This window comes from Bison bison, unplaced genomic scaffold (genome assembly GCF_000754665.1).
Source record: "Bison bison bison isolate TAMUID 2011002044 unplaced genomic scaffold, Bison_UMD1.0 scf7180017864464, whole genome shotgun sequence".
In the NCBI taxonomy this organism is placed as follows: domain Eukaryota; kingdom Metazoa; phylum Chordata; class Mammalia; order Artiodactyla; family Bovidae; genus Bison; species Bison bison.
The window spans coordinates 6,312,085-6,326,934 of record NW_011495025.1 but is presented as its reverse complement, the minus strand read 5'-3'; the positions used below and the strand labels follow the sequence as shown (position 1 = coordinate 6,326,934).

At 37.1% G+C, this 14,850-nt stretch overlaps 1 protein-coding gene across 1 annotated transcript; it reads left to right on the top strand.

Moving 5' to 3' along the window:
* Positions 1–7,005: 7,005 nt before the first annotated feature.
* On the top strand, positions 7,006–14,016 carry SPP1 (secreted phosphoprotein 1). The gene is made up of 7 exons (XM_010860191.1): positions 7,006–7,112; positions 8,183–8,250; positions 8,371–8,409; positions 10,885–10,965; positions 11,455–11,496; positions 12,266–12,568; positions 13,267–14,016. Exons 2-7 carry the CDS (start codon positions 8,197–8,199, stop codon positions 13,582–13,584), a joined length of 837 nt encoding a protein of 278 aa, XP_010858493.1. The 5' UTR covers positions 7,006–7,112; positions 8,183–8,196; the 3' UTR covers positions 13,585–14,016.
* The last annotated feature ends 834 nt before the right edge of the window (positions 14,017–14,850 follow it).

Sequence of the window (14,850 nt, the reverse complement as noted above, 5' to 3'; positions counted from 1 at the left end):
TGAAGCTGAAACTCCAATACTTTGGACACCTCATGCGAAGAGTTGACTCATTGGAAAAGACCCTGATGCTGGGAGGGATTGGGGGCAAGAGGAGAAGGGGATGACAGAGGATGAGATGGCTGGATGGCATCACTGACTCGATGGACATGAATTTAGGCAGACTCTGAGAGTTGGTGATAGACAGGGAGGCCTGGCATGCTGCGATTCATGAGGTCGCAAAGTCGGACATGACTGAGTGACTGAACTGACTGAACTGAAACATCAATTCCTCCTCCGTATTATATTCCAGAGTCCCCTAGGAAGCCTTCCTACCCAGAATGGTAGAACTAACCACTCCCTCCTCTGGGCCTTTACTTACTCTAAACATATTACATTCAAAGTTTTTGTAAAGAGTGAATATAATCATGTATATAGAACTGACCACACAGCAGATGTCTTCTATTATAATTAACTGAAAAATTAAGGTCATAATACTGAATTCATAGATTGTTAAGCATATTAGACATAATACATACTTTCAAATCTAGTACATTATAGGTGTTCCATGAAAACCTATATAATTCCAATTCTTATTATTTTGAATAGGTCTCCTTTTAATGAACAAAGGCAGAAACTCTGGAATTACTCTTTGTTAGTATAGAGAAGATAAATTACAGGGAAGTATTTCTCACAGAAAAAAACATGCAGAAATTTGCTAAGCATGAAATGGGTGAAAAGAGAGGAATAGGTCACAAACTTTGATTCTCGAATAATTTCATCATGTACAAAGTGAAATTAGTAGGTTTCTAAACCATTCTTATCCACAGATGCTTTAAAATTAAGAGGATATGAGTGTGGGAAAGGAAAATCTAAAAACATCACTAGATTATGCAGAAGCCTAATGTTCCTGATCTGTTTGGCAATGAAATTGCCTCCTAAAACCACAGAGGGCATCTTCCAGGAAAGAAACAAGACAACCTTTTCAGTTACTTTGTCCTTGATCTCCTATTCTTGGTGTAAAAGAATCTGAAAGAAATTCACATAACCCATATTGAGAAAAATGTCTCTAGAAAACTCATTTGGGGGGAGGTAAGAATATAAAATTCTCAGACCATCAAAGATTGACTTATTAGAGTCATATGTTAGGAGGTATTTCTCTACTCTTTAAAAAAAAGAAAGGTTTTACTTGTATTAATATTATTATAAAATTATATATAAATTTTTATCCATGATTTAAAAGATATGAAAAACACATGATAGTTTACTAAAAAACACCCTGAAGACTCTTCAACTTTTCACATTAGGGATTCTTTGTGTTTAAATCTTCCCCTTTTACTGATGGACCTATTTGCAGGGCAGGAATAGAGATGCAGACATAGAGAACACATTTGTGGACATAGCAGAGGAAGGAGAGAGTGGGATGAGTTGAGAGAGTAGCCTTGATATGTACACCCTACAGTGGGTAAAACAAATAGCTAGTGAGAGGTTTGCTGTGTAACACAGGGAGCTCAGCCCAGTGCTCTGTGACGACCTAGAGGGGTGGGATGAGAGGCAGGGTAGGAGCAAGGCTCAAGAGGGAAGCAATATATGTACACTTATGGCTGATTCACACTTTTATATGGCAGAAACCAACACAGCATTGTAAAGCAATTATACTCCAATTAAAAATAAATGTTTAAAAAATCTTCTTTTTCTGGTTTTTAACCTGAACTTCTCTTACAAGCTTGACATCATCTCTGTTTTTAAAACCTGTTTGTTTTTCCTATTGTTTTGGCAATATTTTATTACTTATGGGCCTATAAAAAAACAAAATTGCAAACTTTTAGAGCTTTAAAAAATCATCTCAATTAACTTTATCAAGAAACCTGAGACCCAGACAAGTTAAAGAGCTTGGCCAGAACCTCTTAGAGAATGAAAAAGAAGGCTGGCTCTTCAAAGTCTGCAATAGCATTTTTAAATGTATATATAAGCTGTTCTGAGGACCCAGCAGTTGTGCAGCTCTCTGGAGCTAATAGTAAAATTAAGTGTTAGTTGCAGCCGCCATAGGTGTAATCACTATTAAAGTAGTGTTCCTTCATTCACTGTTGCCCATTTACTGAGTACTGAGAGACTTCACTTTCACTTTTCTCTTTCACGCATTGGAGAAGGAAATGGCAACCCACTCCAGCGTTCTTGCCTGGAGAATCCCAGGGACGGGGGAGCCTAGTGGGCTGCCATCTCTGGGGTCGCACAGAGTTGGACACGACTGAAGCGACGCAGCAGCAGCAGCAGCAGCAGCAGCAGCAGCAGCAGCAACAGCAGCAGGAAAATACAGATGGAAACATGAATAAGACCCATATGGACTCAAGCATAGCACCCATGCATTGTATTGATAAACAAGAACTATATGCTCAGAATTAGTTGCTGTGGATGGACAGTTGAGTGCTTACTCATTAACAGTTTATTGAATATTTATTTACTCTATAACAATTCTATGGGTCTAAAATGAAACTTTTTTAAGTGACATTAATGTTTACCAGTAGACTATTTTTTAAGGAGCTGAATTTTGTTGCCTAATTTATTGAGCAATAGGATACAAAGTTTGGGCGATTTTTTTTTTGTATTTCTGAAATATTCTAATTTCATGTCTGAACTTTTAAGAAAACTTCAAACGAGTTCCTTTTTATGGCTGAGTAATATTCCATTGTATGTATGTACCACAACTTCTTTATCCATTCATCTGTTGATGGACATCTAGGTTGCTTCCATGTCTTGGCTGTTGTATACAGTGCTGCAATGAACATTGGAGGACATGTGTCTTTTTCAATTATAGTTTTCTCAGGGTATATGTCCAGTAATGGGATTGCTGGGTCGTAAGGTAGCTTTATTCCTAGTTTTTAAAGTATTATCCATACTGCTCCCCACAGTGGCTGTATCAATTTACATTCCCACCAACAATGCCAGAGAGTTCCCTTTTGAGTCAGGTATACGAGGTGGATGAACCTATTGCCTGTTATACAGAGCAAAGTAAATCAGAAAGAGAAAAACAAATATCATACATTAACGTATACATATGGAATCTAGAAAAATAGTACTGATGAACCTATTTGCAGGAGAGGAAAGATCCAGACATAGATAATAGACTTGTGGACACAGTGGTGGAAGAAGAGAGTGGGACAAATTGAGAGGGCGGCATTGAAACACACACATGGCCATATGTAAAGCAGGTAGTTAATGGGAAGTCACTGTATAACACACGGAGTTCTACTCGGTGCTCTGTGACAACCTGGAGGGGTAGGATGGGGAGGGGGGAAGGCTCAAGAGGAAGGGGATATATGTATACTTATGGCTCATTCATGTTGTATGGCAGAAGCCAACAAAATATCGTAAAGCAATTATCCTTCAATTAAAAATAAATTGAAAAAAAACCCTTATCATCAACCCTTGCTTCCCTCCAATAAATAATTCCCTTCTTCCCTAGACTACATATGAATAAATAATTGAATAGTAGGCTTCCAATGAAATATAATTCCGAACTTCTCAATGACAGATAGCAATGGCACAAGATCAGCTTTTTATCTGAACCTTTACTCAAGGGAAAAAATATTTACAGAGCTGAAAAAGTCAAAATTGTTGATTATACTTAGTAAAATATAATTACAAATATCCAAATAAACTAGAAGTCAATATAATAAAGTCCACCAAAACTGGATACAACTGGACACAAATTTTCTTATTATATGAAAATTTTCATGTAATTTGTGGGAAGAAAACATAATGTTCTTTATGCCTCCATACATCCTCTTACAGTGTTTATATTTTATGATCACAACTCACTCTCCATTTCAGTTTAACACTAAATTTATTCCCTTTCTGGATACAAATTTTACAAGGAATTTGATCATGTTGACCTTTTGGTTATATCAACCAAGGATTAAACTAATTCAAGAATGGAAATCGTGTGGAAATGCTACAGATCAAGCCTCTCTGATTCAAGTCATTCAACATGCGAATTCTGACAGCTGGAAAACCTTACTCAGAAAAAAAATAAATGTCAGCAGCATGTTTGACTATGAAAAGCTGGAAGCAGGAGTCTCTTCAAAAATCAGAATGGGGATTCCTCAGTGTCTTAGCGTCAAGAACCCGCCTGCCAATCTAAGAGACCCGCAGGTGCGACTAATCCTGTGAGCCACAACTATTGAGCCTGTGCTCTAGAGCGGGGGGAACTGCAAATACCGAAGCCTGAGAACTCTAGAGCCCGAGCTCCGCAACAAGAGACGCCACTGCAATCTGAAGCGCAGGCATTACAACTAGAGAAAAGCCCAGCAGCAACAAAGACCCACCTCGGCCAAAAATAAGTAAAATTATTCAAAATAATTAGAATGACGCACTATACATCTCATACTTTACAGAACCGTCTCTACCACAAACCATTTTATCCTCTCATCTCTGAACATGCCAGACGTGTTCTTTAACCATGAATTCACAAGCCTTTACTCTGAGTGAGCCTTGCGATCAGTAACCTCTTTAGCGAGTGTGTTAAACAGGGAAGGAGTCCATAGCTTACACCTGGGGTCGCCGAAGACAACACAGCAGAAAAGAATGTTTTTCTTCTCGTGGCCTCTGTGTCCCCTGTTAATGTGTAGCGGGTCATTGTTGGGAAATATATCCTCACCTGACGTTCCAAGAAATGGAGGGCCTCACGGTTGTTTTATGGCTCAGTCACTAAATGCATGAACGTTCCATCCTGTCGGAAATCACTGACGAAGCCAGGCTGTGAAGTCCTTCTCAGAAACGCTGCCACCGTGTGGTAATTTGGAGGTATGACCGGAAGAGCCGTATGGGTCATATGGTTCATCTCAAGATGGCTGGGCTCCAGCAGAATCTATTCCTATAACTTTCTAACTTCCTATTAAATCATTCCCGTGGGCACAGAGTAAACCATAGTGAATCCTGTGGAAATCTTGGGTTTTTTTTTTAGGATGTGTGCGCTTCCCTCCACTACATTGACAATGTGACAGTTATGCGGGTAATGTGTTTAAAGGGAAACAACAGTTTTTAAGAGCAGAAATAAGAAATCTGTTTTTGCAACTTTATAACCTATGTGTTTTATATTTTATAGAGATAGCTGCCAATTGAGTTGTTAAAATGTGTGTTTAGAACCCACAAATCAAAAACATCAATTTATTTGAAATGCATCCAATTTAAAAGAGACATATTCCACCTGCTCCCCACCCTCAGCCCACCACCAAATACCTACAAACCTATGGATTTAATCAATTAAATTTTGATTTTTTAAAAAATTATTTTTGATTAAATAATCAAAACATTATTTAATTAATATGTATATTAAAAGCAAAATTGGGGGAACTTCTCTGGTGCCCTGGGGTCTAAGACTCCACACTCCCAATGCAGGGGGCCCGGGTTTGATCCCTGATCAGAGAACTAGATCCCACATGCCACAACTAAGAGATCCCACATGCACCTAGCACCTGGTGCTGCCAAAGAAAAGTTTTCTAAAAAGCAATTTTGGTAAATAGGAGCTGACATCCTACATAGGGCCATTTATAATAAATAGGCTATTATAATAAATAGGGCCATTTATCTTTACTCTCACCTTTTGCATGATTTTTACAATGGAAGCGTGAGATAAATGAATAGTGCAATCTCCATTTCACAACTGAGAAAGGTAGATGAAGAGGTTAAGTAATCTTGAAACAATATTAAATGTTTAAAATGAACTCAGAGCTCTGCTACCCCTAACTTCTGTTCCAATATTCAACCTTCATCCATAATTTTCTTTCAAACACCTTTTAAATGCCCAGTAAAGTTTTTTTTTTAATATAGAATTTTTATTTTCTTATTCAGTAACCAATTTTATATATCCTGAGAGAAAAATTAGAAAATGACAATTAAGAAATCTAAGCCAGTCCTTCAGAGACATGCAAATTATCCTGTTGACATACAGTATAAAAATCTTATATCCGATCTCATTACAATAAACCATTCCATTTAGAGTTAATACAAATCATGACTACCTTTTTCTCCTAAAAATCTTAATAATTGTTAACATACAATTAAATATGGTTAAAATATGCAGGGTATTTGCAAATATGTGGGAGGTATTTTTAGTTTTACACATTCTAATTCACTTAAATCTCTCAAAAACCCCACGAACTCTGCATTTGACAGATGAAGAAACAAGTATAGATAGGCTAAATGATTTGCCCAAGGTCACACACCTAATTTGTGCAGAGTAGAATTCAAAGCCACGTGCTGGCTCCTGAAACAGCACTTTCAAGCAGTAACCCTGCTCGGTCATAAACTGCTTTACTTCTGCCACACTGAGAATAAATTACCATTCGTTTATTTTATATAGCAGTTATCAGATCCATCAGCTCCAAATAATTCAAACCATGCAACAAAAATCCATGTCCTTGAAAGTCATTGTGAATCCAATTTAATGAACGTGACTGGGGATTTTAATGTTTCTAATACCATTTGTCTACATGACAAGCTGCTGCACACTTGAAACTCAAAATGAAGCTTAAGTAAAAATGGAGGAAGGGTATCTGAACTCTTTGTATGTATCTGAACAATAGCCTGGTGCCTCTTAAATAAGTATAATTCCGTTGCATATATCACATTAATCTGTTATTTAAACCAAAAGAAACAAGACTATTCTATTTAATTTTATCTAGGACTAATTTAGATAATATTTTCTTCTAACTCAGAAATAAACCCTTTTCCCTCCCTCTACGTTTTCATGGGCCCTCTAGATGCCCTTCCAGGATGCTGGAAGTCAGTGCTATGAACGAAAAAAGATAGTTAATGATATTGTACATAAGTAATGTTTTAACTTTAACTAGCAGGGTAGTGGGTGTTTGTGTGCGTGTGCGCGTGTGTGTGTGCCTGTGTTTGTTCTGTGACCACAAAACCAGAGGGGGAAGTGTGGGAGCAAGTGGGCTGGGTAGTGGCAAAATGCCCCATGACACATCTCTCCGCCCCCTGTGTAGGTGGAGAGCATCTGGAGCAGCCTTTAAATTCTGGGAGATCCTGGTTGTCAGCAGCAGGGAGAGCAGGCCAGGAGGGCAGCACTGAGCACTGCATCAGCATCACAGGGGACTGGACTCTTCTCGCCGCCGCAGACCAAGGTAAGCCTGCAGTTTGCTACAGACTCCTGTCCTCTCTGTGCGCTGCCTCATTTCATTGGGAAGGTCAATTTGTAAGGAAAAGAGTATAATGGTAAACACTGTTAATCAGACTTGAGTTGTTCTTGTCTTTTGAATATGCATGCCAGATCCAGGGCTGATGTCCTGCAGGAAAGGTGGCCGGTTATTTTGAAAGACAGTCGAATATAAAACTTGAAAATATTTCCATGGAGTCCTCAAAAGAATTGAGACTACTTTTTTCAGTCAGGAAATAAAAGAAAAATTCTATGCCCTTTTGGGATGATTGTATATACATCATTTTAAATGAACAGATGACCATGGGATATTTAAAAGGAAAATGCTTTTTAGTATTCATATAACCTGACGTTAATGCTAATTTTTAGTGATTTGATTTATCCCTTTTTCAAGGAAAAAAAAAAAAACCCTTTCTGAATATTTTCACCTCTGTATTTAGCTATTAAAATTTCACACAAATATCTATATGATACTGTTTAGACTTACAAATAGAAAAGCTGTTGACTTCAGTGTTTTCTTTTTCATTTCAAACTTTTAGAATACCTTGACTTACTAACCTTAGAGACAGCTACATTACACCTAACTAATACCTTTTGAAATGCATGTTGGAAAATGGAGATAGCAAGTTTCTCTTTCTTATTTTTATCTTCTCTCTTCATGTTTTTCTTCTCTGAAAAGTAAATATTCTCATTCTTGCTTTATTATTTTAATTCAATTACTGCTGATCTGTTTTTAGGTTTAGATAGCTGGAGATATCAGGTAGTAATGGTGTAATCTCTGAAACTCTAAATGTTAAAGTCGAATAAATATAGATTTGTAAAATTCCTCTCTCCCTTGCCTAATAGTGAGAGATGGAAAATAGAGGTGGCAGTACAAATATTAACTCAAAAGATCATAATATTAAAAAGAAATTAGTGGAGTGTTTCCACACAAAATACATATTTATTTGTGATGATTTTGTAATGTGGTAGCCTAAAAAAAGTATCACTGTTTTGACCTTAGAAAAGATAAAATATTTCTTACAAAATATTTTGCAGGAAAAATCATTACCATGAGAATTGCAGTGATTTGCTTCTGCCTCTTGGGCATTGCCTCCGCCCTTCCAGTGAGTACAACTGAATCTTTTTTTTTTTTTTAAATGTCCTTAAAATAAATGAATTGTGTGTTTCAATGTTGTTAGGAACACATTCACACTGTAATCTTTCTTCACCTTTCTATTTCAAAGGTTAAACCGACCAGTTCTGGCAGCTCTGAGGAAAAGCAGGTAAGCATCTTTTTGGTTTATTATATAGTTATTTATGCAACTTCAGCAAGATGTACTACAAACATATGACAATTTTACTTATTTGCACAAATAAAATAACTGATAAGTATTTATTGCGTGCCTGCTATGCTTCTAGTGCAGTACCAAGCATAGAATTGCTTTTAATTAATACAGTCTCTTAAAACTAAACTAGATTTCTTAATACAATAAAATGATGCTTTAGGTCAATCATTTCTATAAAATGAGTTCTGTGAAGTTGTGTGACTTTTATTTCCATGAGTCAACTTAGTTCTAGAAGTAAAAAAATCCATCTTTCACTTTACTTAATGGCAAGCTAAGTTTAAAATTCACTTCACGTATTGGAGAGTTGGCATAACCATAATATTCACAGTTATCTCTGAAGATATTTGCTAAGAAACCCATTATCTTAAAAAAAAACAAAACAGCATATTTATGCTGTTTGTATCTATTGTGCTTATCACATGACTTTAGATTTTTCTAACCAAACATAAGACCAAATCAAACTCTTCATAATTATTCCACCCAGCACCATAGATGTACCTGTCCCTCCACAATAGGTGAAACCATGCCAGCCAAACAACAAACGGGTATTGTCCCAAGGAGCTTGAACAAAAAGGCACACAGGTTTCAATTCCAGATAAACAGAATAAAGGCCAATATAGAGCTGTCTGAGGTCACTGCAGTTAGATTGCTCAATGAAGATGTTAGGAGAAGTACTGCTGTGGGTGTTTGGATATGCAAATAGGCATGTGTAAGTGTGTCTGTTTTCCAACTGATCTAAGAACACAAGTATTGAATCACAATAATAAGCCAGAAAATTAACATTTCCAGAGAAAATAGAGGTCACACTCTTTAAGGCAAGAATTAGTGCCTTTTTAATAGAATAAAATATGGCACATGAAGCTATGGCAGTGTAAGTGGTTAAATGTTAATTAAGAGATAAGTGGAGAGCAGAACCTTCTAGAATCCTAGAAATGTAGAGCTAGTAGGAAGTATGGAAAGTCTATAAAGAGACACCCCTGAAGATGAAAACACTGGTTATCTATGAATGATATGATTACTGAGCAATTTTAGTTTGTTTTTCTTATCTGTATGTTCTTCATATTACTTTTTAAAAATTATAAATTTATCTTATAAATACAGATAAAGAATGATCACATCTATCAGAAAATATATTACTTATATATCAATTATAACATTTCTGTAAATATTATATATATATTTATATAAATATATATTTTAAAGAAAAAAATAGGAACCTTTGAACTCATCTACAGCAATAGTTTTCACATTTTTTAGTTGAAGAAAACCCTTCTTTCAGCAAAAACCTTCATAGAAGTCCAATATGAAACTGCTCTGGTTAGAGCCAGACATGGGGAAACCCAACGTGCTACTAACTAGTTTCCTTCCTTTCTTCCCCTCCTTGCCTGTGAAAGAATTCTTGGAACCCCTAGGGTAACTCTTCTCAGTGACAGAGATGTGAAGTGATTGCCTTGGGCCATGCAGCCCACCAGATGACACTTATTCAGAGCAATTTCCACTCCTCTGCACTAGCATCTTATTGCCATTTCCCAGATAAATAATTTGGCTGAGTGAAAGACCATTCCATTCATGTCTTTGGCAGCTTACAACAAGAGAACTTTTATGCAATGGTGTTGATATTATATTTCTGCACTGTCCACAGGTAGCCATAAACACATGTGACTGTTGGACACTCACAATGTAGCTAGTGCCAGAGAAGATAGTTTTCTTTATTAACTTAAATAGCCATGTGTTTCATGGCTAGAGGATACCATTCACGACAGCACAGCCTGAGAGTTTCTTCTTCCATAGAGGAAGGAAAAAAGGAAGACCAGTGCTAATTAAGGGCACCTCTGCTTTGGTTGTGTTTCATCTGAGGAATTTCAGCTATCCGACATAGAACAGGAAGGCAGTGTATCATCAGTGTGAGGAGCCATTGGATTTAAACCCTGGCTCTGCTACTTACTATCACTTAACTTTATTGTGGGCTTCCCATCTGGTGGCTCAGATGCTAAAGAATCTGCCTGCAGTGCAGGAGACCCGGGCTTGATCCCTGGATCAGTCAGGAAGATCCCCTGGAGAAAGGAATGGCTATCTACTCCAGTATTCTTACCTGGAGAATTCTGTGGACAGAGGCTGAAGGAATAATAATAATGATGATGATACTCATCTCAGGATTAAATGAATTAGTATTTATAAGTCACTTTGAAAATGTGCCTGACTTACAGTAAGTGCTATGTAAAAGTCTGTCAAATGAATCTATCAGAAAGAATAAATTATGAAAGGTATCACTAAGGTTCTAATTGACTAAATAATGCATATTATGCTTATTTGTCAAGATTGGGGAAGAACAGTTGTTATTTCAGCTTATCATTTAGAGACCCCTGTTTCTTTAAAAAATAAGAATGACAAATATGCAACTCTCTTTTGTAGCTTAACAACAAATACCCAGATGCTGTAGCCACATGGCTAAAGCCTGACCCATCTCAGAAGCAGACTTTCCTAGCACCACAGGTATTTTTCATTTTAATTAACTCTAAATATTAAAATTCTCACAATTAAAGAACAACCACTCCAAAAAATAGCCACCAAGCAGGCCATTTGGGCTGGTTAAATGGATCTTCCCTGCCTGTTGGGCTTCCCTGGTAGCTCAGTTGGTAAAGCATCTGCCTGCAACTTGGAAGACCCAGGTTCAGTCCCTGGGTCGGGAAGATTCCCTGGAGAAGGAAATGGCAACCCCCTCTAGTACTCTTGCCTGGAAAATTTCCATGGACTGAGGACCCTGGTAGGCTAAGAGTCAGACAGAACTGAGCAACTTCACTTTCCTGCCTGTTTGTAAAAGGGAGCTTAGGACACCAATTGATCTGTCAGGTTGTCTTCCGGCTTAATCTTTCCACAATGAGGCTAGAAAAATAAGACCTGCTTTGGATGGAAACAGCTAACTTTTGAATAAAAAAAGTTACGTTGTATGATGTGCACTGATTTGTGTCTTTTCTTCTTCAGAATTCTGTGTCCTCTGAGGAAACTGATGACAACAAACAAAATGTGAGTCTTTGCTTTGATTCTGATGTCTGTTGTGCCTTAGACTCAGGAAGGCACTCTTTCTCCTAATGACATTGCCCAGGTTCAAATTCCGGCAAAATTCCACTAGCAAACCCTTCAGGAACTACTTTTTATTGGGACTATTAATAGGGATAAGTTAAATTTGCTTTCCTTAAGATTCTATTTGAAGATGCTGAGAATCTATAAGAGAAGTTAGATAAATGACCCAGGATATTTGCAAATCAGAAGTGTAATAGACATTAACTGAGATATAGTTTCTACACATGGTTAAGAGAGTCACCTTTGATTATCCAGGCTAATAGGGAGGTGATTTTAGTTTTGGGAGTGTGCATTAATACATGGATTCTCTGATCCCCTGAGAATTTTCATTTCAAATAGAAAAGGTAGTCTCACAATTATGTATCTGTATTTATTGGATCATTGAAATTTGGTAAATTAGTGTTTATTATGAACAAGGAAAAACAGTGTCATTGATACAAATATTATAACTCATACGTTTGGCTTGAAAATATCTATGAAAATCGTTTTTATGAGAAACCAAGAAAAATGCCTTAGAATAGGATTCCATTTACCCTTGTGTTAAAGGGGAAATTGGAATAAGCTCATTTTAGCATTTAAAAGCCATTAAGTGCTTTGTTGTGAATACAAAGATTCTAAAACTAAATAAAGATAGTAAAATACTAATGCACTGTAAAGCCTAAGGGACAGTAAAAACCCTGACACCCATTTTTCTGGCCATCTTGATTTCTAGACCCTCCCAAGTAAGTCCAATGAAAGCCCTGAGCAAACAGACGATCTAGATGACGATGATGATAACAGCCAGGACGTCAACTCTAATGACTCCGACGACGCTGAAACCACTGATGACCCTGACCATTCCGACGAGTCTCACCACTCTGATGAATCTGATGAAGTTGATTTTCCCACTGACATTCCAACAATCGCAGTTTTCACTCCATTTATCCCTACGGAAAGCGCAAATGATGGCCGAGGTGATAGTGTGGCTTACGGACTGAAGTCAAGATCTAAGAAGTTCCGCCGATCTAACGTTCAGGTAAATCTTGAATAGACACATCAGATGGTTATGATTAGAGCCCAATTCTAGGAAACTAGAGTCTGCGTGCTCACGTACGTGTTCATTCAGCAACTATTATTACTTTAAGATCACTGAATACAAAACCTTTCCCACTTGGTTTTTGCGCTGAAGTCCATATAATTTCTCCTTAATTTTGTCTCTCAATCACAATGCAATTTTTCCAAATCCTGCTTATAAAGCACTTATTGTATTCACTTTTTTTAATTAAAAAAGACTTTGGAAAAGAGTAATTATTTTCACAATATAGTGGTCATATCTTGAAGTTAAACACATAAGAACTGGAGAGTTGCAAATCACACTGACTTTATAGTCAAAGGATCTGGATATGGCACATAGCCTTGCCATTTACTATTGACTTTACTTTTAACTTTCGATCCATTTTCTCTTTATGTAAAACAGATAATGAGACCTACCTCATAGATTTCCTCATATACATAATTCATGTACTTATTAAACTAAAGGAGATGACATAATGAAAGAACTTGGTTTTTTAAAAGGTAGCATGCTAGTATTTTCTTTTCTTTTCTATTTTTGCTTCAGCCAAATTTAGACATTTTTATAGACTTTGGTGTGGAAGTTAGAAGGCATTAGAGAATTACAGTGCTTCCCTTCCTAGCTGTTCGTTGAATTCTTCTCCTGTTTGTGCTGTGATTCAGAGTCCAGATGCCACAGAGGAGGACTTCACATCACACATAGAGAGTGAGGAGATGCATGACGCACCTAAGAAGACGAGTCAGCTGACTGACCACAGCAAGGAAACCAACAGTAGTGAGCTTTCCAAAGAACTCACGCCAAAGGCCAAGGATAAGAACAAGCATTCCAATCTGATTGAGAGTCAGGAAAATTCCAAACTCAGCCAAGAATTCCATAGCCTTGAAGACAAGCTAGACCTAGATCATAAGAGTGAAGAAGACAAACACCTGAAAATTCGTATTTCTCATGAATTAGATAGTGCCTCTTCTGAGGTCAATTGAAAGGAGAAAATACAATTTCTTACTTTGCTTTTAGTAAAAAGAAAAGGATACATTAAAGCAGGGTGGGAGACAATATGAAATGCATATTTCTCAGCTTAGTTGGTGAATGTATATGTGTGTAGATCTGGAAACAGATCATGTTTTTGATCATTAGTTTAATGTGTGGCTTCATGGTAACACCCTTCTAAACTAAAAGCTTCAGAGTTTAGTCTATGTTCTTTCCACATACAAAATGCAAACCATCACAGCATTTTAATGTTTGCTACCCTTTTAGGAATAGAAATTCATGTAGAAGCAAACAAAATACTGTTACACACTTTTAAGAAAGAATATAAAATTTCATGTCACTATGATCTTTTGTTTTTTAAATTAGTATATATTTTGTTGTGATTATTTTTTCTGTTGTGAATAAATCTTTTATCTTGAATGTAATGAGTCCGGTGCTATCAGTTGTGTTTCTTATTTGGTTTCCTACAGTTGCCTAGCAATTATAAATATAATCGTTTTAATTACATTAATATGCTGGACATAATAGAGAGCAATCTAAGACCTTCTGGGTCAGTTATACAGACTCTGACTGAGCTAAAGTTCCCGTCGAGGAAAGAAGAGTCAAGCAGGGGTTGATATTCAATCAGGAATGCTCCAACCATGCAGGGCTCCGTGGGTCACTTCCACTCTATGAAAGCAACCTTTTTCTAATTTTCACAATGCTAATAAAAAGTTAATAAGGGCTTCCCTGGTGGCTTAATGGTTAAGAATCCTCCTGCCAATGCAGGGGACATGGGTTCAATTTCTGATCCAGGAAGATCCCACATGCAGCCCGAGCACCACAACTACTGAGCCCGCATGCCTAGAGCCTGTGCTCCACAGCAAGAGAAGCCGCCACAAGAAGCAGCTCCTGCGCTGCAACCAAGAATAGCCCCCACTCCCCACAACTAGAGGTGGCCCGCGTGCAACAACCAAGACCCAACGGCCAAAAAAAATAAATAAATCTTTTTTTAAAAAAGAAAAGCTAATGAGTGCCTAGATGCAACAACAAATCAATTTCACTGTTTCTTATCATTCTCCATCAATTCTCTCAATATTGGTTTCTTGCCCTTGGATGACAACTTGATAGTTTCCATAGCTATTCTGATCATCTGTAGATATTGAACAAATAGTCCTTTTTTTATTGGAAAAAACCTAATGCAGTTTCAGCTAATACTCAAAATTTTCAACTTCATTCAAAACTAAAAGTTCTGGAAACCTGAAGTGGAGCATGTGCCT

Coding starts and splice junctions, on each gene's coding strand:
- SPP1 (XM_010860191.1), top strand. CDS start 8,197: ATGAGAATTGCAGTGATTTGCTTCTGCCTCTTGGGCATTGCCTCCGCC. Junction 10,966..11,454: donor AGACTTTCCTAGCACCACAG/GTATTTTTCATT, acceptor TTTCTTCTTCAG/AATTCTGTGTCCTCTGAGGA. Junction 11,497..12,265: donor CTGATGACAACAAACAAAAT/GTGAGTCTTTGC, acceptor CTTGATTTCTAG/ACCCTCCCAAGTAAGTCCAA.